This window comes from Anolis carolinensis, chromosome 3, assembly GCF_035594765.1.
Source record: "Anolis carolinensis isolate JA03-04 chromosome 3, rAnoCar3.1.pri, whole genome shotgun sequence".
NCBI classification, from domain to species: domain Eukaryota; kingdom Metazoa; phylum Chordata; class Lepidosauria; order Squamata; family Dactyloidae; genus Anolis; species Anolis carolinensis.
The window spans coordinates 177,026,882-177,053,127 of NC_085843.1; the positions used below are offsets into that span (position 1 = coordinate 177,026,882).

The 26,246-nt window shown below is 42.9% G+C and overlaps 2 protein-coding genes across 2 annotated transcripts in view; both read right to left on the minus strand.

Moving 5' to 3' along the window:
• Positions 1-10,093, minus strand: part of LOC134297668 (uncharacterized) — a 345,438-nt gene extending 335,345 nt beyond the window's left edge. The window contains exon 1 of the mRNA XM_062975825.1: positions 5,518-10,093. Coding sequence (XP_062831895.1) covers positions 5,620-9,990 — 4,371 coding nt within the window. The 5' untranslated portion in view covers positions 9,991-10,093 and the 3' untranslated portion in view covers positions 5,518-5,619. The remainder of the gene's footprint in view (positions 1-5,517) is intronic.
• A 278-nt stretch (positions 10,094-10,371) lies between these two features.
• LOC100561579 (pulmonary surfactant-associated protein A) lies at positions 10,372-25,828 on the minus strand. Its single transcript, XM_008115796.3, has 4 exons — positions 25,365-25,828; positions 23,417-23,527; positions 21,185-21,262; positions 10,372-19,616 (listed from the first exon to the last, which is right to left on the minus strand). The coding sequence occupies exons 1-4, from the start codon at positions 25,534-25,536 to the stop codon at positions 19,240-19,242; spliced, it is 738 nt and encodes a 245-aa protein (XP_008114003.2). The 5' UTR covers positions 25,537-25,828; the 3' UTR covers positions 10,372-19,239.
• Between the last annotated feature and the right edge of the window lie 418 nt (positions 25,829-26,246).

Here is a 26,246-nt window from a genome sequence, read left to right on the forward strand (position 1 = left end):
TCATGTCTCCTCCTCTCAGCCTTCTCTTCTGCATTCTAAATATGCCCAGCTCTTTAAGGTGCTTCTCATAGGGCTTGTTCTCCAGACCCTTGATCATTTCAGTCACCCTCCTCTGGACACTTTCCAGCTTGTCAACATCTCTCTTCAATTGAGGTACCCAGAATTGGACACAGTATTCCAGGTGTGGTCTGACCAAGGCAGAATAGAGGGGGAGAATGTCTTCCCTGGATCTAGACGCTAAACTTCTATTTATAAATCATGGCTCCCAAAGTCACTTTATTGTTGGCATCCTAGCACAGAAGTAGAAGGGACCCATTGCACAAAGGTAGGAGATGGAAATGTTGACGGATTGGGAGCTATTGGTGGATTTAACCCTTTAATAGCTAGGGGTAGAGGAATCATGGGGAGTGTCTGACCAGCAACAAGAATATTGTGTGACAGTGACATATGTATCTACGTGTTTTCTCTCTGTCCATGTAAGTTGTATGTAGTGCCTAGGCCTGTGCATTAATTGTGATGCTAATTTGCTTCCTATAATAATTCAAAGAGCTGGCAGAATATGACTCCCCTGTATCCATAGAAACAATATATGTGGTTTCACTTAAACACAATTTCACTTATTCACTTAGGGCTAAATGTACAAGCCAAATCCTCTTCTTGGCACCTCCATAATTGTCCTATTGAAAATAATAGGATTTACTATTATCTCTGGTTTCATGTATCCATGTGAAATCCGGGAATGTATTCCCCATGGAAATGAGGGTGTACTGCACTTACTAAGTGTCAGGACCATAATTCCTGGGCCTGCACTCTGGCGCCAGTAATCAAGGACGCTGACATCTATCTGAACGCTATCAGCACAGTGAATAAGTACCCTCTGCCTTTGATAAAAGACCTGATTGCACAGCTATCAGAACGGAAAATATTTGCTAAGTTAGATCTTGCAGACGCCTATCACAGAATTCGCATAAAGCCAGAGGACAGGTGGAAAACCGCATTTTCGTGCGCTTATGGGCTGTACAATTATTGCATGCTCCCCTTTGGTCTAAGCGGCGGAGGAGGGGCATTCATACAGCTGATCAATGAGGTGCTTCATCCGTTACTGTACAGGGGCATTTATGTGTTTCTTGATGACATCCTTATTTTGAATAATACAAAGGCCCAACATGTGGAATTGGTCAGGGAGGTGCTCCAGAAGTTGAGGGAAGCGAAGTTGTACGCAAAACTGTCTAAATGTGAATTCAATAAAGACCAAATAGACTTTTTGGGATACAGAATTTCCACTCAAGGGATAGCAATGGACCCAGCTAAAGTGGAGGATGTAAGGGGGTGGGAAGCACCCAAAACCAGGAAGCAGCTGCAGTCATTCCTGGGGTTTGTGAACTTTTACAGGGCTTTTATCAAAGACTTCGCACAACTAACACTGCCCCTTACTGACCTGTTCAAAACTAAAGGGAGAGGGGAGACGGCTAAGGTAAAGTCCCCAGGGGCTAAACTAAATTGGACAGTGGAATGCCAACATGCATTCGAGGCATTGAAAAAGAAATTCACCGAGGAACCCATTCTACAGCATCCGGACACTTCCAAAACTTTTGTAGTGCATTGTGACGCGTCGGACTGTGCATATGGAGCGGTGTTGTTGCAGGAGGACAGGGAGGGGAGTCTTAGACCGTGTGGTTATTTGTCAGTGAAGCGGAGAGATATTGGCCAATTTGGGAGAGGGAAGCATTGGCGATATTAAAAGCATTGGAGAATTGGAGGCATTTCCTGGAGGGCAGTGAAATTCCCTTTGAGGTCTGGACTGATCATAAGAATTTACAATATATTAGATCCCCCCGTAAACTCTCTGCCAAGCAGATAAGATGGGCGCAGTATTTTAGCCGGTTCAACTTCAGGCTGAAGTTTTTCCAGGGCAAACGTAATGTGTTGGCCGACGCCCTGTCCCGAATGCCTCAGCACGGCGTAAACGCCAAAGAATCCGAGGGGAGCCTATTCTCAGATAAGCATTGGGGCCTAGCAGCACTGACCCGGGCACAGACCAAGAAGGGAGGAAATCTGATAGCAGTCACCACCGTAGAGAAGGTGTGGGAGGAAGAGCTAAAACAAGCGTACGAGGGAGATGGATGGTTGCAATCCCATAAAGAACAGGGGGAGATGAGTGGAGAATTGGTGTTTGTAAATAAAAAGCTGTACATTCCTGAGAAGCTACGGCCAGAAATGTTGAAAAGGTGTCACGATAGTAAGGGAGCAGGACATCTGGGACCGACCAAAATGATAAAGCTTTTGGCAAGGCAGTGTTGGTGGCCGGGGATGAGGAAGGATGTAAAACTGTATATAAGTCGATGTGAGATGTGTGCAGAATGTAAGACACCACCGTGGAAACCACAGGGTCTTCTGCAGAGCGTGGTTGAACCCACAAGGCCCTGGGAATGCATAGCCATGGACTTTGTGGGCAGCAAGGGCTACAGGTACATTTGGACTGTCCTGGATCTGTTTTCTAAACAGGCTCATTTCGTGGCCTTACAAAGACTCCCTTCGGCTGAGAAATTGGCTGAAATGTATGTCCGGCATATTTATAGGTTGCATGGGTGCCCTGAGAAGGTGATTAGTGACCAGTTCACGGCTAGGTTCTGGGAGAGTTTCTTAAAACTGTTGGGGGCGGAAAGGAACCTAAGCTCAGCATTTCACCCTATGACGAATGGAGGAGTCGAACGCACGCAGCAGACCTTAAGTCAGTTCCTGCGAATATACTCCAACTATAGACAAAACGATTGGGCGGAACTCCTTCCGTTTGCAGAGGTGGCATTTAATGGAGCGGTGCACTCCTCAACGGGCCGCTCACCTTTCCAAATAATATACGGACAGGAGGTAGCACCCTTCCCCAAGCTGCCAGAATGGAAGGAAGAGGGAGAGGCGAATGGGGAGGAGTGGTCAGAAAACATCAGGGCAGGATGGAGAGACATAATAGCGGCACTTAAGGAGACACAAAGGAAATACAAGCTGTTAGCTGACCGAAAACACAGGGAAGGGGAAAAACTAGCAGAAGGAGACCTGGTCTGGCTAAGCACGAAGTATCTCAAGTTAGGATTTCCCTCAAGGAAGCTAGCGCCACGCTATGTAGGCCTGTTCAGAATTTCAAAGTTATCAACGAGGTCACCTATCAACTGAAGTTACCAAAAGATTTGGGGAAGGTGCACCCAGTGTTTCACTGTAGCCTATTAAAGAAATATAAAGGTACTTTGAATGAAGGGGAACTGTAGTGTGTTCGATGTTTTTCTCCACAGGAAGAAGAGGAGGAGGAAATCATGTCAGGACCATAATTCCTGGGCCTGCATTCTGGCGCCAGTAATCAAGGACACTGACATCGAAAAACTGATAAGGCACCTGCAGCTCTCACCCTGAAGGAAAACAGCTGTGGGCGAGCGGGAAGAATTATGCGGGGTTTCCTCTGGGCGGGAATTGTTACTTTGAATGTGGGGGAGTGTATATAAGGGGATCTTTCTGGGCTGACCAGCAATCTTGGCTTCATATGTTTGTACGGTATTCTTCAGTAAAGTCTTCGGTGACAACAGAGAGAGTCTCTTGTATTCATTCGGAGGATCAAGACACTGTGCTGCCCAAAGCAAAGATGTGGCCTCCCTTTCCACCTGCCTTTTTTATACAGCAGCCAAACTGGATGTGGATTTTTATTTAACACCTTTAAAATAGATTTTAGAGTATCTTAATAAACTTGATGTAAGTTGTTTCGAACACTGATTTCAATAATGGTACAGTTGGTCATCATTTGCCTTATAATTTAAATGCTCAAATAAGGGAACCATATCTTAACAAGAACATAACATTAAACTTCTCCACACTCACTGAAATCATTTTAATATTCTGGACTAAGGCTGCAAACTCTAAAACATCTAAGATTTATCAAAGCTGATATATGTTTATACAGAGAATGACATAATTCATGCTCTTATTCAGGGGTCCCCAAACTAAGGCCCGGGGGCCGGATGCGGCCCTCCAAGGTCATTTACCTGGCCCCCACCCTCAGTTTTATAATATAATATTTTATATCATTTTAAATAATATAATATATTGTATATACATATATTGATAATAATATTATAATGTTATACAATATAATACTAATAATACCATATAATAATATTAATTATATGTTATATATTACATATAATATTACAGTATAGTGGTATAGTTCAATATAGTAATATATAATGCTAATATTGTGCTATGCTAATAATCTAATATATTGTATGTACATACAGCTGCTCTGAGTCCCCTTCGGGGTGAGAAGGGCGGGATATAAATGTAATAAATAAATGTAGTAAATGAATAAATAAATAATTTTAGACTTAGGCTCTATTTTAGACTTAAGTCTGAAATGACTTGAAGGCACACAACAACAACAATCCTAATTAACTTGACTATCTCATTGACCAGAAGCAGGCCCACACTTCTCAATGAAATCCTGATAGGTTTATGTTGGTTACAATTGTTTTTATTTTTAAATATTGTATTGTTCTTTCATTGTTGTTGTTTTGCACTACAAATAAGACATGTGCAGTGTGCACAGGAATTTGTTGGGTTTTTTTCTCTTCCAAATGATAATTCGGCCCTGTGAAGACTCGACGTGGCAGAGAATGGAATCCCTTCAGATCCCACCGCTGCCACCAATTATGTGAGGACTTGATGTGATGACAAGGATGGTATCTTTTTGGATCCCACCGCTGCCACCAAAATGCGAAAGGTTCACCTTCTACCTCTATGTATTTCACTCTTCTATGTTGTCGCTGCCACCACCTTTGAAAGATGCTTTGCTCAAATAATAAGCAACATTTGAAGAAACAGTAACTTGTTTATTTATAGTACAAAGCTTGATGGTTGCAAGAATGTTATAACTTAAGTTGAACGATGTTACTTCTGTACAGTAAGTGTTGCAAGACTTTTCAATCGTTTCACTGAGCTTAGTATGGTATTAGCTTTATAAGACTTGTTTCTTTCAGTTAGGAATACTGTCCTTCTTGAACTTAATTGATCTGTACCCGATCAAACTTGGACTGGGGAGTTTAACTGGTTAACCCTAGTCCTTCTATGACTTAGGGATGTAACCTCAGCTCTTTAGTTATTCCTACTAAAGGCTCAGCAACTTTAGTTTTAGCCCTTCTCCGCTAAAACTCTCTAGCTGCTCAACTTCCTCCCACAATCTCTTTATTTCGATCACACTCCTTTCCCACTGAATAGAACCAACTGCTCTGCTCAACCGACAAACTCCAACTGCCAAATTCCAACTGCTAAATTTTGAATTCTAAGGCTTCCACCAGCAAGGTGAAGCCACGCCCCTTTTCTTGGCCATGCCTTAGAGGCTCCCAGCTTCTGTATAAGAATAGCTGAAATATATAACTTTAAACAGTCAACCTAAACATAACAATCATGAATAAAACACAATGATCATGACATCTTTACATACCTTCCAACCCGGAAAGATTATTTTTGCTTTTTCTAGACCCAGAATAAGCAAAAATAATAGAGAGTAACACAAAATACATATCTATACATAAACATAACATCATACCTTAAACTCTAAATACAAACCTGTAAGTCTTCCGATCAAGGTGCTCTGGATAGAGCATCAGCTACTACATTACATTTGCCCTTTATATGTTTAATATCAAATGTAAAGTCCTGTAGTGATAAACTCCATCTCAATAATTTGTTATTGGTCCCTTTTACATTATCCAACCATCTTAGGGGTGCGTGATCAGTTTGTAACATAAACTTCCTTCCCCACAGGTATGGTTTCAGTTTCTTTATGGACCAGATTATCGAGTAACATTCCTTCTCGATTGTGGACATGCTAAGCTCATTGGAATGCCACTTCTTACTGAGGAATAGTATGGGCCTATCCTCTCCATCTTCATCAATTTGACTTAGGACTGCTCCTAGTCCAGTGTCTGAAGCGTCACAAGTTAAAATAAATGGGTCATCAAAATTTGGGGCTTTTAAAACCGAATCAGAAGTAAGGGCCTTTTTTAAATTGTCCATGGATTCCTGACACTTGGGGGACCATATTACTTGGTTTGGGTGTTTCTTTTTTGTAAGGTCTGATAATGGGGCAGCTAAATTACTGAAAGACGGAATGAACTTTCGGTAATATCCGGCCAAACCAAGAAATGATCTAATTTGCTTTTTTGTTTTTGGGATTGGCCATTGGTGTATATCTTTGACCTTGGTAGGATCAGGTCTGATACACCCTCCACCTATGATATGTCCCAAATACTTAGACGTATGGTTTCCTAACTTGCATTTAGAAGCTTTAATAGTTAACCCAGCTTCTAATAACCTGCCCAACACACAATCAAGATGCTTAAGATGGTCCTCCCAACAATCACTATAGATACCTATGTCATCCATGTAGGCTAAACAGAACTCACCTAAGCCATAGAGAACTTTGTCTACCAGCCTCTGAAATGTCGCGGGACTATTTTTTAATCCAAATGGTAAAACGACGAATTCGTAGAGTCCCCCCTGAGTTCTAAAGGCCGTTTTGGACTGGTCTTCAGGTGCCATAGGCACTTGCCAGAACCCCTTAGTCAAATCAATACTACTTATAAATTTGGCTTTTCCAATTCTTTCTAGTAAATCATCCAAACGGGGCATCGGATACATGTCGTTTTGGGTGATTTTATTTAGCCGCCGGTAATCTATGCAAAACCTTATGGTTTTGTCTGGCTTCTTTACTAACACTATGGGTGAAGCCCAAGGGCTGTTAGATGGCACGATTATATCCAAATCTAACATCTCCCTGACCTCTCGCTCTATGCATTCGCTTATCTTACCCGTTACCCTATAGGGAGGGGATGCTATCGGTGCGGCGTCACCGGTGCATATTTTATGTTGCACTCCCTGCACTCTCCCAGGTAAATCCGAAAACATGACTTTATACTTAGCCAAGATTCCTTTAACCTCTCTTTGTTGTGATGGAGATAAGTCTAAATTTATGGTTACTTTATCCAAGTTTCTATGTATCTCCCTATTACCTTCCCAAAATGAAAAAGGACCTGTATCTTCCTCTGATACTATACAGTAAACATTTGCTGACCTATTTACATACGGCTTAATCATATTTACATGCACCCGTTTCTCAATCCCCAATCGTTCATCTAGGATGTCACAGTTCACATGGTTCTGCTTCCTGACGATCCTCCACGGTCCAGTCCAGTCTATCTGTAGTTTGTTGTTCTTGTTGGGTGTTAAAAACAGGACCTCATCTCCGACGTTGAAGTCTCGGGGTCTCGACGTTGCGTCGTACCGGATCTTTTGTTGCTCCTGGGCCGTCCTAAGATGTTCCTGGGCGATGTCCCTGGCCATCTTTAATGTTGACTGAAGATCTTTGATGTAGTCGTCGACAGGAACAGGATCTGGCGTAGGACTTGCTTCCCAGTGCTCTCTGATCAAATCAAGGGGTCCACGAGCCTTCCTTCCGAATAACAATTCAAAAGGCGAGTAACCAGTGCTGTCCTGTGGGACTGATCGATATGCGAATAACAGCTGCTGCAACTTGGTGTCCCAGTCGTGGGGTCTCTGCTGGCTATAGGCCTTGATCATTTTCACTAGTGTTTTGTTCAGGTTTTCTACTAGGCCATTCGTTTGCGGATGATAAGCTGTGGACGTTAGGTGTTTAATTCCGCACAGCTCTAATAACTTCTTCATTAGCCGCGAGGTGAACTGAGTCCCCAGGTCTGACACAAGCTCTCTGGGAAATCCAGTCCTTCCCCAAATTGATAACAGCGCATTGGCTATGGTGGAAGTTTCAATATTGGTCAAAGCCACTGCATCTGGATACCTGGTTGCATAGTCTATTACTGTGAGGATATATTTGTATCCTCTCCGACTGGGCTTATACAAAGGACCAACTAGATCAATCCCTACTCGGAAAAAGGGTTCCCCAACAACCGGCATGGGAACTAAAGGAGCTTTGGTCTTATCTCTTCCCGTGCTAAACCTTTGGCAAGTATCGCACGAGCTGCAAAACTCCTTGATATGTTGATACATGCCAGGCCAGAAAAAGTTCTTGCTGATTCTTTGGGTGGTTTTTCTAACCCCCAAATGCCCTCCTTGTGGATTGTCATGGGCCACATCTAACAGTTGTTTCCTGTAGTTTACAGGTACCACTATTTGGGTACGTGTTTCTGGCTCATTCAAAGTCTTATGGCTTGTACTTTTCTTGTACAAAACTCCCTCCTTAAGTACGAACTTAGGAGTTTTACTTTCTTCTGTTCCTGTGGCGCTCTGAGCTTGCAAGAACAAAGGTTGTAATGTTTCATCTGCTAGCTGCTCTCGCAGTATCTCTTGTTTTCCCTCTATTCCGCTGACCAACTCAGTGATGTTCGAACTAGACTCAGGAAGTTGCTCTGAGCTAGCTTGGATGGTTAAACACTTGGCTTTTGGAATGTGGACCTCCATGTTGCCTTCATGTCCATCAGCCTCTTTCTGCCAATTCTTAACTTTTCCATTTAAATCATTCCCAATCAAACAGTTGTATGGGATATCCGCGCAGACAGTGAAGTCCCATAATCCTTCCCAGCCTTTGTACTTGATGGGTAAGGATACTACAGGGGTTGGTATCGACGGACCTATCCCCTTTAAATTTATCTCTGAAGAGGGATGTTGGTATCTCTGTGGGACCACTTCAGGACGTATAATACAGACATCCGACCCAGTGTCTCTCCATCCCTGCGTGTGTATCTCATCTATGACAATAGATTCTAAATAGTCTTCAGAGATTTCTCTTGAAAGGATAAATAAACATTGTTTTTCTTTTGGCCTCGCATCAGGGCTTCTAGACTTAACTTTAGGTTCCACTTCTTGTTCTATTGGAGCTCTATTTACAAAGAACGTAGACCTGTCTTTCTTGATTAAGTTACATTGGTATCTCAGATGCCCTGGCCTTCCACAATGGTAACATTTTATCTTTTCCTCAGGCCTGGCTTGGCCTGCAACTGCCTCATGCTTCCTATAGGCGGTGTTTTCTCCTGAACCTCCCCTTTGCATCTGTGTGCGTGCGTGAGGGTAAAACGTCGGCTTTAGAGGTTTTTTCTCTTTTGGTTCTTCCTCCTTCCTAAAACCTTCTTTCAAGGTAATTAGCTGGTCAATCATAACTGCAGCTTCGTTGGCTGTCTTTGGGTTTCGGTCTTGAATTAGCCATCTGTATTCTGAGGGAACTAGGTGAAAGAGCTGCTCCAGCTTCAATAGTTCCTTAAGTTGCAGAAAGGAATCTACTTCAGAAGTCCTCACCCAGCTGTCAAAGTATTGAGCTTGCTTTGAAGCAACTTGCGCAAAACTTTGGTGTCTGTCCCTCTTTAAAGTTCTGAACTTTAATCTGTAAAATTCAGGCGTCAACTGAAACTTTTGTTGTACCTGCAGTTTAAACATCTTATAATCTCTGTGAGTGTCTTCAGCCATATCACTATATATTTCTAGAAGCTTTCCACTAATTTGTGGCCTCAGATATAACATCCATTTGTCTTCACTCACTTCAAAATCTTTACAGCACCTTTCAAAGGATATAAGGAACTTTTCTATATCATCTTCCTTGTTATATCTGGGAAACCTTTTTAAAATTACATCAGGTGCTCCAGCTCTCAAATCCCCTTCTTGGGTATCAGCATGAGGTTGAGAGTGTGTCAATCTTTGCTTCTCCAAATCTATTTCCATTCTCCTCAACTCTAATTCTTTATCCTTCTGCAGTTGCCATCGTTTTTCCTCCCATTCTCTCTCTCTTTGCTTCTCCTCCAATTCAGCCTGCCTGGCTCTCTCTCTCTCCTCAGCTTGTCTCTCTTTCTCTTTTTCCTCAATCTCTAATTTCTTCATCTCTAATTGATACTTGAGAGACATTTCAGACAAGGTTACTTGTTCTGAATCTGAGGAGGAAAGCTCTCCTGCCTCCTCTGCCAACTTTTTCTGTTTCCTGGTGGCCATTTCCAGACAAGTTTTACCTCAGCCCTTTTTCCTAAAGCTGATCTCCGGCACCAAACTAACTTTTGCCACACGAATTTCAGGCACTGAATCAGTTTTTGTTACACGTATCTTAGGCACTGAATTAGTCTTTGTTACAAGTATCCCACCGCTTGGCACCAATTATGTGAAGACTCGACGTGGCAGAGAATGGAATCCCTTCAGATCCCACCGCTGCCACCAATTATGTGAGGACTTGATGTGATGACAAGGATGGTATCTTTTTGGATCCCACCGCTGCCACCAAAATGCGAAGGGTTCACCTTCTACCTCTATGTATTTCACTCTTCTATGTTGTCGCTGCCACCACCTTTGAAAGATGCTTTGCTCAAATAATAAGCAACATTTGAAGAAACAGTAACTTGTTTATTTATAGTACAAAGCTTGATGGTTGCAAGAATGTTATAACTTAAGTTGAACGATGTTACTTCTGTACAGTAAGTGTTGCAAGACTTTTCAATCGTTTCACTGAGCTTAGTATGGTATTAGCTTTATAAGACTTGTTTCTTTCAGTTAGGAATACTGTCCTTCTTGAACTTAATTGATCTGTACCCGATCAAACTTGGACTGGGGAGTTTAACTGGTTAACCCTAGTCCTTCTATGACTTAGGGATGTAACCTCAGCTCTTTAGTTATTCCTACTAAAGGCTCAGCAACTTTAGTTTTAGCCCTTCTCCGCTAAAACTCTCTAGCTGCTCAACTTCCTCCCACAATCTCTTTATTTCGATCACACTCCTTTCCCACTGAATAGAACCAACTGCTCTGCTCAACCGACAAACTCCAACTGCCAAATTCCAACTGCTAAATTTTGAATTCTAAGGCTTCCACCAGCAAGGTGAAGCCACGCCCCTTTTCTTGGCCATGCCTTAGAGGCTCCCAGCTTCTGTATAAACAGTCAACCTAAACATAACAATCATGAATAAAACACAATGATCATGACATCTTTACAGGCCCCTCCACAGCTGAAGGATTGTGGACCGGCCCTCTGCTTTAAAAGTTTGAGGACCCCTGCTCTTATTTATGTGAGATCTTTAAAGCACATTTGAGCTTTTCTCACTTTTTGTGTCATGTGAAAATGTTCTTAACACAGGAAAGCATGAAGAAGCTGATTCAGCTCCATGCCTAACTAGTTATTTACTTTTACCACAGGTTTGAGAAGTACACTTCACAGGAATGTAACCCAACACATGATTTACTGTGAAATCTGATAATGCCTTCTTTGACATAAGCCCTACCATGTTCAGGGAATCTAGTTTCTAAAATAAGTTTTAGATTGCTCCATCAAAGGATTTCTGTGGATGGGTTGACCTCATAAGTGAACTTCTAAATACAGAGCCATGTTTATTGAGTTACCTAGCAAAAAAAAGTTCTCTACTACGTGGTATGGAAGTAAACCTTTTATAAACAATGCCTCATAATGCAAGTTTTCTCATGAAACACAATAATACCTGGACCAGTTCCCAAATACTCATCAAATGCAAGGAACATCCTGATTCTCAAACATTCTTTTGTACGTTATTTTCTTAGCAAATACTTGGTGGCTGTTTAAATATTATATGAATAATCTGTAATTAATTTCAGGCAGTTTAGCATTGAGGCCATCCTATTTGCTGCTTTAGCATTACTGTACTGCAGAGCAACTATTAAAGAGAATTTTTAATATTCATTAAAATATGTCTGTGAGCAGACTGCCATATCTGTATGATGAGGGCAGAGTAGAAGCTCTTGTTCATGGTATTTTAGTTGTGTGTATGCATGTGTCATAAAGTTGTTCTTGCTGCTGCAGTTGCCACCATATGCCTTCACATTGACTCCAGGTAATGGTGACTCTATCCCAGGCATGTGCAAACTAAGGTCCGGAGGCACGATGCGGCCCCTGGGTGCTTACCTCAGGCCCTCCTCATTTCCTATCTTCTTGGCATAAGGACATAGTGCCCCACTGCATTCTTATGCCAAAAAGATGGGGGAGGAAGGCACATAGCAGCTGAAAGCCCTCTGGAGCACTGTCAGCCACTGTATGTCTCACCATCTCCCGGCATAATGCCAAGAGGAGAGCCCGAGGATCGGGGAGGAGGATGAGAAGTAATATCGGGGCAATCACCGCGTGTCTAGCCTTCCTCCCAGCATAAGGATGGGGTGAACAGTAGGCTTGCTCAAAAAATTCGATTTCCCCATTTGTCGTTAGTAATTCATTTGTTTTGTCGCTTTTGAAGTGATATTTGAATCGCATTGTCCCGTCGTGTGGATCCCACAGTTTCGAACCGGGATAGGCAATTTTTCTGATGTCATTGTTTTTTTTTTTCGTTAGGAAAACAAGCATTTGCAAATCACCCAAACTTGTTTCAGTCCACTGGGGCAACCTAGCATGTTGTTTCCCCCTTGTGGCCAATCGGAGAGCACGTTTAACTCAGGGGAAGGGCTTGTACGTCCTGAATGAAAAGAGCCTGCACTGGGAGCCTCGTTGCTCATTCGTACCGGGGATCTGGAGAGGGTAGTTGGTTGCCTTAGAGTGAGATTCCAGGCAGGCAAGATTTTAGTGCTGCGTCACAGCTTCCTTGGCTGAGCTTGATCCAAAGAAGACCGGGGGGAAAGGGTGGGTGAGGAGGGAAAAAAGGGTAGGTGTTTGGGGAGGAGGGTGTTTTTAAAAAGGGCCTGTGGGCTTTTTTTCCCCACCAGCTTGGCGTTTGCCATTTGCCCACCAGCGCTGCAATTTTTCTGCTGGCCATATTGTCTGGGGCGGGGTGGGCTTTTAGTTTTCTTTCGGTCAAAGAATAAAAGTAGTACTAACTCAGCAGCTTTTTGGGGGGTTTTATTGGGAAACTTTTCATTGCAACTCCCATAATCCACACAAATACAACTTGGACAAAAGGGAGGCTGTATTTTTCCCTTTTATTTTCTTGCACTGCACATTTGCTGGCTCTCTTAAGCTTATCAACGCTTGCAAAGTCTGGCAAACAGTGCAGCACCCATAATCCACAGAAATAGAACGTGGACAACAAGGGAGGCTGTATTTTTCCCTTTTATTTTCTTGCACACTAGTGCAGTAAGTGCACATTGGCTGGCTATCTTACTCCTATCAACGCTTGCAAAGTCTGATAAACGGTGCAGCACCCATAATCCACAGAAATAGAACGTGGACAACAAGGAGGGGGGAATACTTTTCCATTTTCTTTTCTTGCACACTAGTGCACATTGGCTGGCTCTCTTACTCCTATCAACACTTGCAAAGTCTGGAAAATACTGGTATACCCATTTTACAGTATCAGAATAAGAACAACAGTAAGAGAAGGGTTTCTGATACACCTAGGACATGTTGCCAAACAACAAACAACACTTCTTTCCTCCCTGTAACGCAATCCCTTCCTCCCTTCTGAAAGCTGAAAACCACCCGCTATCATGAAGCGTTCAGCTGAACGCGGGTCTGGTGGACCAAGTCCTGGTAATGGTCAAGCCACAGCCCAGACTCTGTGGGGGGCCAAAAAAGTTAGGGGGAATTCCATCCGTCTTGAACACGCCTCGATGGGAGTGGGTGGACTTGATGATGAAGCTGGCTGTTCGACTGTTAGAAGTTCACAGCCCTCCACCCGCAGCCAGTTGTCTGTTGGAGCTGAGACAAGTGCACGAACAATGGAACATGGAGGTGTTGCCGTCCTGGAAGTACAGGATAGTGAGGATCTCGGAAACCCCACCCCTCCACCCGCTACTGACAGTGAGGAGGAGGAAGATGAAGTAGTACCATCAAATCTTAGACTTTCTTGGACTGCTGTTATGGTGCCCATGACTCCAACCTCCCTGGGCATCAGCGCAGTGGCTATGGGAAGGCCAAGGTCATATATTTGGGAGCATTTTAATGTCCATGCTCAGCGTGCCACCTTGGCAGTTTGGTTGAACAAGATGGCTTTGTTCGCCTTATGAAACTCCTTTGCCCCCGCTACAAAATCCCCTCCCATCACACCTTTTCCTGAACAGTTATTCCCGGCTTGTATGAGGGCTGCAAAGAACGCATTGTCCAGATGTTGCAGAGCGCCATGGGAGGACACATCCATTTTACCTCTGATATTTGGTTGAGCTTGGGAGGGGGACATTCCTACCTCTCTCTGACAGCGCATTGGTGGGAGAAAGAAGGCAGTATGGATACATCCCATCGTTGGGCACTCCTCTCTATGGAGGTAGTTGATCGTGATCACAAGGCAGAGACCATCTGCAGCTATCTGGGAAACATGATGGGGGAGTGGATGCAGTGCAGGCCAGAAGAAATGAGGAGGGGGTTCATGGTGACTGACGCTGGTAAAAATATGATCAAAGCGGTGGAAAATGCAGGGTTTTCGAATGTCACCTGCATGGCCCACTTGCTTCACAATACCATCAAGGAAGGTTTAAAGAGCCCCGAAGAGCAGCCGACCAGCACCGCAAACATCGCCCTGCTGATCGAACGCTGCAGAAAGATCGCGGGCTACTTCCACAGGAGCACCAAGGCAGCCCGGGAGCTGAGAGAGAGACAGAACCTTGAAGGGCTCCCGCAGCACAAACTGCTCCAGACGTCTCTACCTGGTGGAATTCAACCTATAAGATGCTGGCATGCATGGTCAAGCAGCAGAAGGTGGTACACGGCATCTCCCTTTCCTTAGTTGCGCCTGTAAGCAAGCTTGTGCCAAGTAAGCAAGAGTGGGACACCATCTCCCAGCTGGTAGACGTCCTGAAGCCATTCAAAGATGCCACAGAGACCTTTTCAGAATCAAAAGCCCTTCTTAGCCAGGTGGTGACCCTTGTCTTGGGGCTAAGGAGGCACCTTGAAATGCTTGGGGCCGGTCGAACACTGGACTCCCTGGCTGGCCCGCTGACACTGCAGGTCCAGGAGATGGTGAGGAGGTTGTCCTTTGCTGTATGGAAACGCCTAGAGCCACTTCTAACCAGCAAGATCCATATGCTGGCAGCCTTGTGCGATCCATGGCTAAAGTACACCGTCTGCCCAAAAGACTTTACCGTATGGAAGGCCCAGCTAGTTAACCTTGTGAGGGAGGTCTTTGCTGCCAGGGTGGGGGAAACGGGCACAGTGGCTCCTCTACCGGAGATGCCTGCCACTCCCTGCACTAGCGCAAGTGGCAAGAGCGACAGTCCCGGGGAGCCGGCTGGGGGTTGCCGTAGGGTAACGGGTCTCCAGCAGCGACAAGGAAATGCTTTCTTTGCAGAGACGGTGGCCATACTAGCCCGCTCAGAAGATACCTCTTTGCTGGCTTCTGTGCAAAAGATAGACTCGGCCGAATGCTCGGTCAACTGGTACTTTGAGGAGCCTCCAGAGATAATTTCCTGTGATCCATTGGCTTACTGGGCTTCACGTGATCACATGTGGCCGGATCTGTCGCACGTAGCCCACCAGTTTCTCAGCTGTCCACCCACCAGCGTGCAGAGCGAAAGGGTCTTCAGCCTAGCGGGAGATGTAGTCACACCCCACCACAGCTTGCTGGACCCACAAACAGTTGAGAAACTGGTCTTCTTGAAGGCCAACCTTCCCGTGTTGAATTTCTCTGATTTGGATTTTGACACTCACGCCTCCTAGAACAACAGTAATCTTCCTTTAAGCTGCTCTGCTTCTGATTACCTTTGGCTAATTTTTTTTTTTGGGGGGGGTCCCTTTCCCTTATGTCCCACACCTCTCTCCTCTATCCTCCAAAGCTTTCCTAGATCTCAGTTATCCCTTCTGTACTCTAGAGTTTTCCTGTTCGTCTTAATCATCGCACACCGTTGTCCGCTTTCGTTTTCGGAGACACCATTCCCTAGGGGGCAGTACCCGCAGTTCGTCCAGGTTTTGTCTCCCTTATTAATGATTCTGGCTGGGAAGAAGTTGTTCTGATATTCAAGGGGAACTTAGTCTATAAAAACCAAGATAGGAAATGCACCCGCTTTGGGTACAGAACGGATTAAAATCAAATCTCAATCCTTTTTAAAAATTATTTTCCGCGAAAGTACTATGACTGTGGTCTTATCCAGATCCTCCCAGTTACTCTAGAGAAAGAACATTATTCTAATCGATGTGGTTCCTTCCCTAAAAAAATCAGGAAAAAGAAATACGGTAGAGTCTCACTTATCCGAGATAACGGGCCAGCAGAAACTTTGATGAGGAGAGAACATTGAAAACATTTGCAACAGTAATGGCTTTGATATAGTATCACTGAGTCTTGGATGATGGAGACTACAGTACTGTTGCATTGCATCTCTACCTCAAAGTCAACAACGGACTACCTCAAAGTCAACAACGGACTACCTCACCTTGATAACAAGGAAGTGCCTGAGATTGTGCCACTCAAAACAACATTTTGCTTTGGGTTAATCGAGCGGCAGTATCCATCGACTTGGGGATGGTGAAGATTTAGCATTGAGTGAAGCAGAAAGCGATGTCACAAAAACAGAAAACTTTGTGGAAGCGACGCAAAGGAGAGGAAAGGCAAAGCAAATAGAAGAGAAATTGTGAGGTCAGGGGGCCCTAAGTTTTCTGCTTTCCTGGTCGCAATGGGCGATAAACTGTCTGCTAAGGCCTTGGAGTGTGGAGTGGTTTAACTGCCTTTTTGTCTGGCAGTAAAGCCTCTTCGGTTTGATCGAATACTTATTTTTCTTTCCCACGTTGGGGTGGGATGACATTTGGCCTTTTAGGACAGCCGTTACCGAGACCTTCCGGTAGTCTTTTCGGAGAGAAGTAACATGACAGAATTTCGCCGCAGAGCAGAGCATAAGGTCACAAAAACAGAAAACTTTGTGGGTGGGGCGGGCCAGTCTCTCTGGGATGTGTGCCGGCCAACTGTGGCTGCTGAGATAGACATAGAGGTTCGGATCCCCACGGGGAGTTTTTCTTTTGTTTTTGGTTTCCTCTTGGCCAATTGTGTCGAGTTTCCCGCGATGCATCTCTGTTCTCTCTCAGCTTTTCCTCTGTCCATATTTGGGCGAATTTGCTAAGAAGCTTCCTTTAGCGTGGGGTCCTCTTATTTTTTCTCTCTCTTTCTCTGGGACACGTGCTGGCCAACTGTGGCCGGTGGAGGGTGGGGTCTTTACTGCTGAGATAGACATAGAGGTTCGAATCCCCACAGGGATTTTTTCTTTTGTTGTTTCCTCTTGGCCAATTGTGTCGAGTTTCCCGCGATGCATCTTTGTTCTCTCTCAGCTTTCCCTCTGTCCGTATTTGGGCAAATTTGCCAAGAAGCTTCCTTTAGCGCGGGGTCCTCTTATTTTCTCTCTCTCTTTTTCTGGGACACATGCCAGCCAACTGTGGCCGGCGGAGGGTGGGGTCTTTGCTGCTGAGATAGACATAGAGGTTCGGATCCCCACGGTGATTTTTTCTTTTGGTTTTCGTTGCCTCTTGGCCAACTTGGTCGGGTTTCCCATGATGCATCTCAGTTCTCTCTCAGCTTTCCTTCTGTCCAGAATTGGGCTACTTTGGCCAGATCCTTCCTTTTTCAGGATGACCGCCCCGGGTTCTCTGGAGGACCTTCATGAAAGCAGGCCTTTCTGAATTTTTAACAACACCGTCCAAGGCTGCAAAACGGCTGCAGTCCTACCTTCCCCTCCCCCTGCCAGTGTTTTTAATGGATCCAAGCCCCCATGTCTATCTCGGCAGCTAAGCCCCCGCCCTGATGCTTTAGGGAAAGGGTCTAGGGTGGGTGCCGCCCAACAGTGGCTGGTTCCCCGGGGAGTGGGATCCAAGCACCCATTTTAACATCAGGCGATAACTCAAACCAACGTCGCGCAAATCTTACATTTATTGGGAGGTGGAGGGGCTTGCCCACTGTGGTAGAATTGCCTCCAACCTGGATGCCTGGGGAAAGTCATTGTGCATTGTGGCAGCGCAATGTGTCTCTTGGCCACCAATGTCCTAACATTTTGACAGATTTACGGGCACTGAAACAATATTACACAAGTAGAAGAAGGACTTTCACAGTGAAGGAAACCCCATTGAACAGGAAATAACAATATAAAAGCAGGAACAGATTTTTGCAATTGTTAAATAAAGATTTTCTATATAAACTGTGAAATTGCGCAATAAATCTGAGGAAAGGGCAAACACTCTGCAGTTTGGTGAGCAAGCAGGGTGGATTGTGTTCTACCACTGTACCAAATTTGATCAGGATAGCTGAAAAAAATGAGTGCAGGAGAGCCCCGTAAAAGCCCCCTCCCGGGCTGTTTTGGGCCACTGCGCATGCACGTCTGCCATTAACGAATTACTTTTGAAACTAACGAATTTTTGTTAAATTTCAAAAAATTTTGAGGACAAAATTTGGAAACGAAATGCTAGCGCCCCCTACTTTTGAAGCGAGTTTAGAATCAATTTTTACGTGGATCGCTCAAGCCTTGTGAACAGCCCTGTTCCTATGCTGGGAGGACAACCTGAGGATGACTGGGGCCCTGCCCTGCCCCCTCCTGGCCACGTCCTTTCCTGGGTCCTCCTGACTCACCCAGCATGTGCCCGGCCCCCCTCCCTCCTGGCCTGGCCCTCCCAGCCAGTCCCACAATGCAGCCCCAAGGCAAAAGATCTTACCCATGCTCTATCCTATGGGATTTTTTTAAAAAATGCAAGCTTTATTCAGAAGCAGTTTGCCATTGCCTTCGTCTAAGGCTGGGATAGTTTAACTTATCTAAGGTCATTAGATTTCATGGTTTTAAACAACAGTGTCCCAGAATCCTAGTCCAATACTCAAACCTCTACAACATGCTTGTTCCATCAAGACACACCTCCTCTTTTTGGTGCTTTTCTGGCATTTTATTTCATTCACAACCATAGCAATAAACAGACATACTGATATACATCCAGAAAATGAAGAAATAGAGAGAGGAAATGAAGAGAAAAGAGGACAGGAAAGAAGGGAAATGTATAATTAAAATGGCTTGTTGAGGGTCAACAACGGTGCCCCTTCAAGTTCAATTGATTATTCCGCTGAATGATTCCCTTGCCTAATATGAATGGATGAAAATTTTGACTACTAAAGTTATGATTTATGAACTAATAGGGTTTTTTGGGATTTATAATGAAATAGCTATTTATTTCTGATACTTGCCAATTTATTTCACCGAAAGAGAAAATCCATTCACTCTTTTAAAAATCCATGAAATCACCCATAACTGTTGGCAAATATCAGTAGGGCCTTAATAAAACTACAGTCTCAGATGCCACAACCATTTCATTGGTTTAGGTTATATAATTTGAAATTTTGTAATTGAAGAATGTGTTTAAAATTCACAGACAACAAGACGATACTGGTTACATTTTTTGTCATTCCAGCGTCCATCGGTGTGTATCTCAACACAGTTTTCCTTCCCCTTCCCATTTGGTTCATACTGACGCCAATTGGTATAATTCACAGGGGTTTCATCAAAATACACAAACTCTCCTGGAATTGGGCTTTCCTTGATTCCCAGGTAGGCATATTGATTTATATTTTTCACAATGTCCCAAACAGCATTATTCTCCATTTCATTCATGGGTACTGCAACAGATCCCCCAGAATTGTTGCATATTTGAAGTGTGGATTCAAAATCAACCAATTGTTCATTCGTAGCAAATATTTTGTTCCCCACTTTATGTATTATTCCTTTCAAAGCAAGAGCTGTAAAAGAGAAGACAAACCATGATGATCTAGTCTTTAATTGTACAGTTGACATTAATACATGGAAATCACTTGCATTTACAGCCTTCAGGTAATGAATATAACTGTAGGAATCTGTGAATTTAGGGTTTGGTATCTCTTATCTGAAATGTTTTGGAACATAAATGTTTGTCTGGACTTTGGCTGAACAGCTGGATCAGGTCTGTTTTGACCCGATCTGCTGTCCAGATGGACACTTCCACCATCACCTTTTCCCTGCACTGATAATTAATTGCCATGTTGCTGCATTCTCTCCCTGCCATCCACAGAGCTCCATGCAAGCACTTGGCCATCACCTATTGCATCTGCTGATGTTGGAATGGGCCATCTGTGTGACCAACAAGAAGGAGGGTGTTGATCTAGCTCCTCCTTGCTGATCATGTGGGCACATCATTTTTATATCATCAGGCATGACAGGTGAGGGTCACATGCTTGCAGAGAGGTCTGTGGCTTGCAAGGAGAAGTGGCAGCAAAATGGAGACAAGAGAATGGGCCAAAATGCAAAGTGGCTGGATTCTGTGGGCAGTGGCTCAGGATTCAGCAGGTACATGCTGGATCTGGGGAAGTTCCAGTATAGAAATATCCCAGAGTAACTTATCTGGTGTACATGAAGTCTTTGGTCAAAGACAGAGGGGGTGGGGGAAGATCAGGATCAGGCTTGCTCTGCAAGAGGCCTAGAGTGGCAGTGTGTTGTTGAGCTCCTTGTTGGCAATGAGCTCAAGAAAGCAGACCCAGCAAGGAGCTCAATGGGAGCAAAATAGGGAGAGGAAGAAAGAGGAAGGTTACATTCTCTTTGGAGCCGAGCCTTCCAAACTGTTAAAAAGGATGCAGAGCAGCTCTCTTGCAACACCTCTTTTCAATAACAAGACGAAGACAAGAGGGGGTGGGGGGAGGCTTAGGCTTACTCTGTATCCCTTTGTGGAGTTTGGAAGTCCCTTCTCCAATGAGAATGCAGTTTTCCTCTCCACCTTCTCCTCTCCTTTTGTCTTTGCCTGATCCCTAGGAAGAACCCTCCCAAGAAGGAGAAAGGGGAGAAGATGGAAAAGAGGAAGGCTGTGTTCTCCTTCGAGCAGAGACTTCTAAACCTTCCAAAGTGATGGTGCTATTGGGCTGTGAGTTCATGGAGTCAGGTCAGTGGTGGGCAAAGGGGAGCCACATGGGTGGAAGGGTAAGCATGTAAGAGAAATGGGGACTCCTTGTGGGTTTTGAGGGTAGTGTGGGGCACCAGGGCACCACTGGTTGGGTGGTTGTGGACCACTGCCATCATGCCCTACCATCTGGCTGGTCGAAGTGGGGGATGGTGCAAAGCGCCCAATAAGCACATTACATTTTCTTGCCAGTTTTTCCCCAGCCTTTTGAAAATTGAGGTGAACATTACAATCAGTGGCACACTAGACTCGAGTAAATATGGTGTCTCTAGCCAAACTTACTCAAGAGAGGGTAAGGTACAGTTTCACATGATAGTTTGTATATATTGTTTCAGAACGATTAGAAAGAGTAAAGAGCAAAGGAATTCACAAAGTGTTTACCTCCTTCAAGTCTCAAAATTCTTTGATTCAAACTGCGAAGGATTTCCTGCACTTCAGGATCAAGAAAAGCGGGCAGGCCTGCATATTAATAGAAAAAGAGAGTTAATACGTTTGGTGTAAATGCTATAGGGACAAAGTACAAAACAAATTCAGCAGAGAATAATTCACACCAGTTTATCAATAATTGCTTAATAACGTTTTAACCAATTTTATCAATGATCATTGGAAATTCATCAATGACCGTTTATTGATTTCCCAGACCTACATTGCAGACTAACTTCAAGAGACTGTTTCAAAAGCATAATAACCATAAAACAATTTTCCACATTTCTTTTTGTTTTAAGTAAGAAGAAATACCCATGAGGCTACCACCTCAGATTCTTTCATCCAGTATTAGATATTGGAGAGTATGCGTGTAGAGCTCCACCAATTTCATTTATAACTTATGTGCTCAATGAAGTCTAATCTTATTGTAAAGCATTAAAAAGTGTGTCTGTGATAAGAATATTTTGTTAGCTGCTGTAAAGTCAATTTTGGACTTTATCACACAAGACAGGAAAACATTGTGTGCATCCCATTGCCAGTCCATCTCCTCTATGCAATCAGGTTGCTCCCTGCTTTTGATGGGGAAAACACATAAATAGCTCACAATTCCACAATATTTCCATCACCTAACATGTACAATGAATCCGTTTCAGTTCTGTGTCAGCACATCAACTGTAAAGTGAATTCAGAAGCAAGATTTTCTTCCTCTCTCACTCCCTATTCCCTAACTGTCTGTTTTATGTTTATTTAATACTTTACAGTCCTATTTGCCCTTTTCATTATTAATTGCTGAATTGTTCTTAAGAAATTTTGGAGCACCAGAACCAGAGGAAGGCAGGGTTACTATGGCAGGTAAAAGAAACATTGCAGGACCACAGACTGGCAAATTGGCGCAATTCTGCAAAGAAACGTGTGATATCACAGATGCTCTTCCTGATATGTATCTATGATCACATGGCTTCCTTGGAATAGTGGCTTTATGTGACCAAGTCCTCAAACCTATGATGATCCTATGAATATGATCCCTCCAAATCCCCCTATCATCAACAGCCTTGTTGAGGTCTAATAAACTCAGTGCTGTGGCTTTCTTGATTGAGTCTGTCCATTGAAAAAACAGTCTTTTGCTTTTCCTACTGCCTTTGCATTGCTAAGCGTCTTTTGGCTGCATCTACATTGTGGAGTTAATGCAGTTTAACAACACTTAAGGTGCCATGGATAAATGTTATGGAATAATGGGAATTGTAGTTTTAGCAGGTCTTTTGCCTTACAAATCCTATGGTCCAATACCAATGAGTTTGGTAGTTAAAGTAGTGTAAAACAACATTAATTCTACAGAGAAGTTGCAGTCCTTGTCTTTTCTAGTGAGTCGTGGGAGAAATCTGCATGCAAAAGACAATTACATTACCTGTTTACAGAACACTGTAATCTTGCTTGTCATAAGGTCGAAAGAGTTACATTATTGTATATGAAATATTTAGATATATCAGGTGGAAGACAGCTTTTAGCCAGCTCTGAACTTTTACCATACAGCTGAACACTTCAGAGAAAAGTCCTTTTTCACACTATGTAATTATAGCACTACAATTTGAATGTAGCAGCTATGGCAACAACCTGGAAAATCTAGGGATTGCACTTTAAGCAGTGGGATTTAGAAATCTCAGAGAACTTTAATGTCTCGCCAGATTACAAACATGTGGATTCCAAGGATGTAGGTATGGTATTTCAAGTAGAATCAAAGTGGTATTATTGTGTATGACGAATGACTATTTACTCCCTTTATCTCACTCTTCAGACCATGAAGAAGGGAGAAGACCTTGTTTATGTTTAGTTATTTAGGGCTATGTTTTAAAAGTACTAGGTTTCCTACACAACACTGGTTTGAAATTACAGAGCAAGGAATGGGCACAGTTCATCTAGGAAATATGAGGCCATATTCCACATTATGCAAACACTGTAGTAGACTGAGATCCTCATCACTTTGGTCCACAGAGCTGGCAATAGTGGGGGGATTCACCAGGCAGTGTGGTGAATCCGGTGGGCAGTGAGGGAACCCTTTTCCTTGTTTCCCCCATTGCGCACATCATCCCCTCGCCTATCCCACCGAGTGGGGGGGGGATGTCATCACCTGGCTTCCCCCCCCCCCCCACTCCATTCTGTCCTATGAGAACAAGGGAAACCTCCTTTTACCTTCTGGTCCAGGCTCTCCCTTCTCTCCTGGTTCACCTTTCAACCCTGGTGGGCCAGGAAGTCCATCTCTTCCAGGAACACCTGACAGACCGTTAGGGGGGCCCATAGGACCTAAAAGGGGGGGGGGGAAACACAATAATAATTAAAAAAAACTTTCCTCAGTAATAACCACAGGAGAAGCTGAGAGAATAAAAATAATATCTAGGAGGCAGATTACTTTTAAAATTTTAATAGCTGAAATATTCTGTATTGATATTCTTGGGATAATGAAATGTGAGAGTATTCTAGTAGTAGAAATATTCTCCCCTGATTTCTAAAACATCAATAGATGATAATCAACATATCTTAACACATAAGCACGAGCTACTCAATTGTTGGATACGATTTAATTTGCTGGATACTAAAAAGGAACAATATTGTTTATAGGATTTCTCCATTAAACAAGCTCTGTAAAACATGTATGACAAACAAGCATGAACAAAGTTCATTAATAATAATTTAAAAATTCTATTCCATCACCATCTCCCATAGGGACTCAGGGTGGCTTACAAAATAGCACACGATGGTGCCATACAACATATAAAATGCAACTGCATCAATAGTTCAAATCAATAACACATTTACATAAAACCACACATAAAACTAACCAAAGCAAAATCAATTTAAGTAATTTAAGTAATTGGGAGTCATATGTAAGTCAGATGTTTGTAACTCCAGGAATGCTCGTACTGTGTCATTTTTACAATTGTAGATAGGCAGCGAATCCTGATGATTTCTCATGTGTTCAATGAATTGCAACACATCTTTCAATTTGTTTTGTAATAACTTATATATTACTGGGGAGATATGGGGTGCAGAAATATTCTTTATGTCATGGCAATAATGTACAAATTAAGGCTCGAAGTGGGACATATGGGTATTTGGGGCAGTCTGCATGGAAGTGCTATCAATTAAATCAGTTTTAGCTAAATCATGGCCCATAGTTTAAAAAATAAAATGAAATAGACAATGCAGCTGTCACAAAAGACTAAGTTATATTATCCCCTTTAGTTTTTGTAACCCAATTGATCCACAATCAGTTGTCTAGCAGAACATTTATAGGCAATTTCTAACACAAACATAAATATTTAATTCCTCTCTCCCTTGAGACTAGGCTTTTAATTTCTTTTTTATTTATATTGGAAAAAATTAAAATAGGGTGCATAGATTTCTTTTTCCAATTAAAGGCCATTCCACTTGATGAGAGGGGGAGCACAAGGCCTTTACATTTGAACGGTAACATTTTTGGAACACTGTATCTTTTAAAATGGAAGAAGACATATTTATTCAGTTATCCAGAGCCAATAGTGGTCAAAGACAAAGAAGATATCTAAACTGACCAGTTTTCTACAGCATTATAAAATCTGAATGTTTATCAACCATGGATGGGAGGGATGCTTCATCATCCCTCCCATGCATGCTCGCTGGAAAGGTCTGTGTGGATTGAGAATGCTTTTTTAGGAAGTCTCAACTAAGCTTTCTTCTGCAAGATATCTTTCTTTTTTTGCAATAGTTTGGATGGGTGCAACATTAATTTCTTACATTTTGTATTTTACCCATATACGCTCTCCTGTAGTACTCAAGGAGGTTAAAATATTATTTATTTATATACATATTTATTTTATAATAATTAATAAGCACACAAACAGGTTACAGTAAAATTAAAACAAATAGATAAAAAGAAACAACACTCTCTTTCATTTTAAACAGATATGGATTCCAAAGATCTATCTAAATAATCAAATGGAAGTACAGGGTGAGGTTCCATCTATGCTGCCATGTTAATGTAGTTTAATGCAGTTATATGACAGTATAACTGCACTCTGAAATTGCATTATATAACAGTGTAGATGGGGCCTGAGTGCTAAGTTAATTTTGGAATACAAGACTTTGTACATTAGGTATTTACCTGGTGGTCCTGGATCACCTTTCATGCCATCCCGTCCATCTCTTCCAGGCATCCCATTAGCCCCTGGAGTCCCTGGGATTCCTGGAACTCCTGCACATTTGTCTTCTCCAAGACATGGAGAGGAAAGGGCTACTATCACTGACACATAAAACAACTGGCGCAACAGCTTCATTTCTGACCAGCTGAAAAAAGAATAAATTGACCAACATGATTCCTACAAGAGTAACTCATATCTCCTGAAATATAGCAAAAATGACTAGTTCTTATTCTGGAAAAAAAATGCCTGCACTGATACAGTTAAGCACAACTGGAACAAGAGCAAAACAGAAATAATAATTTCTAGAACTCAGCAGTACAAACTGAAACAAAGACAATGAAAGGTGTTCTGAGGAAATATCTAATAATAGCAGTATCAGCTGGTAAGGCTGATAGAGATATGCAAATTGAAGTCACGCTAGTATTTCTAAGATTAGCTTACTCTTCCATTCTGTAATGACCTGAAAGTAGCATTTCAAATAATCAAATTTATATAGTGTTGGGGCATAGGTGGTTTCATAATTAAGTGGAAATTTGATACACACTTCTGAATTGAGATGTAAGTTTGATAAGAGTGGGTTTGAATGAAGCTTTGTTTTACTTAAGCATTTTTCAGGAAGTACTTCAAATGCTATGAAGGACCCTATGATGATGTATCTGCCTTTTAAAGGAGAAACACATCATGTTCGGAGGGCAAAAGAGTTCTTTCACAAAATGTAATTCTTAGGCTTATCAGAAATCTCCATCAAGCTGGCATTTATTCATGGTAAGGTAGGTGCTTCACTCAGAAGGAGTGGGAAAATAAGGCATCACCTGCCTATGAGGATTGTCTCATATCATGAATTC

Coding starts and splice junctions, on each gene's coding strand:
- LOC100561579 (XM_008115796.3), bottom strand. CDS start 25,536: ATGAAGCTGTTGCGCCAGTTGTTTTATGTGTCAGTGATAGTAGCCCTT. Junction 21,263..23,416: donor GGGAGAGCCTGGACCAGAAG/GTAAAAGGAGGT, acceptor ATTAATATGCAG/GCCTGCCCGCTTTTCTTGAT. Junction 19,617..21,184: donor AATTTTGAGACTTGAAGGAG/GTAAACACTTTG, acceptor TCTCTTTTACAG/CTCTTGCTTTGAAAGGAATA.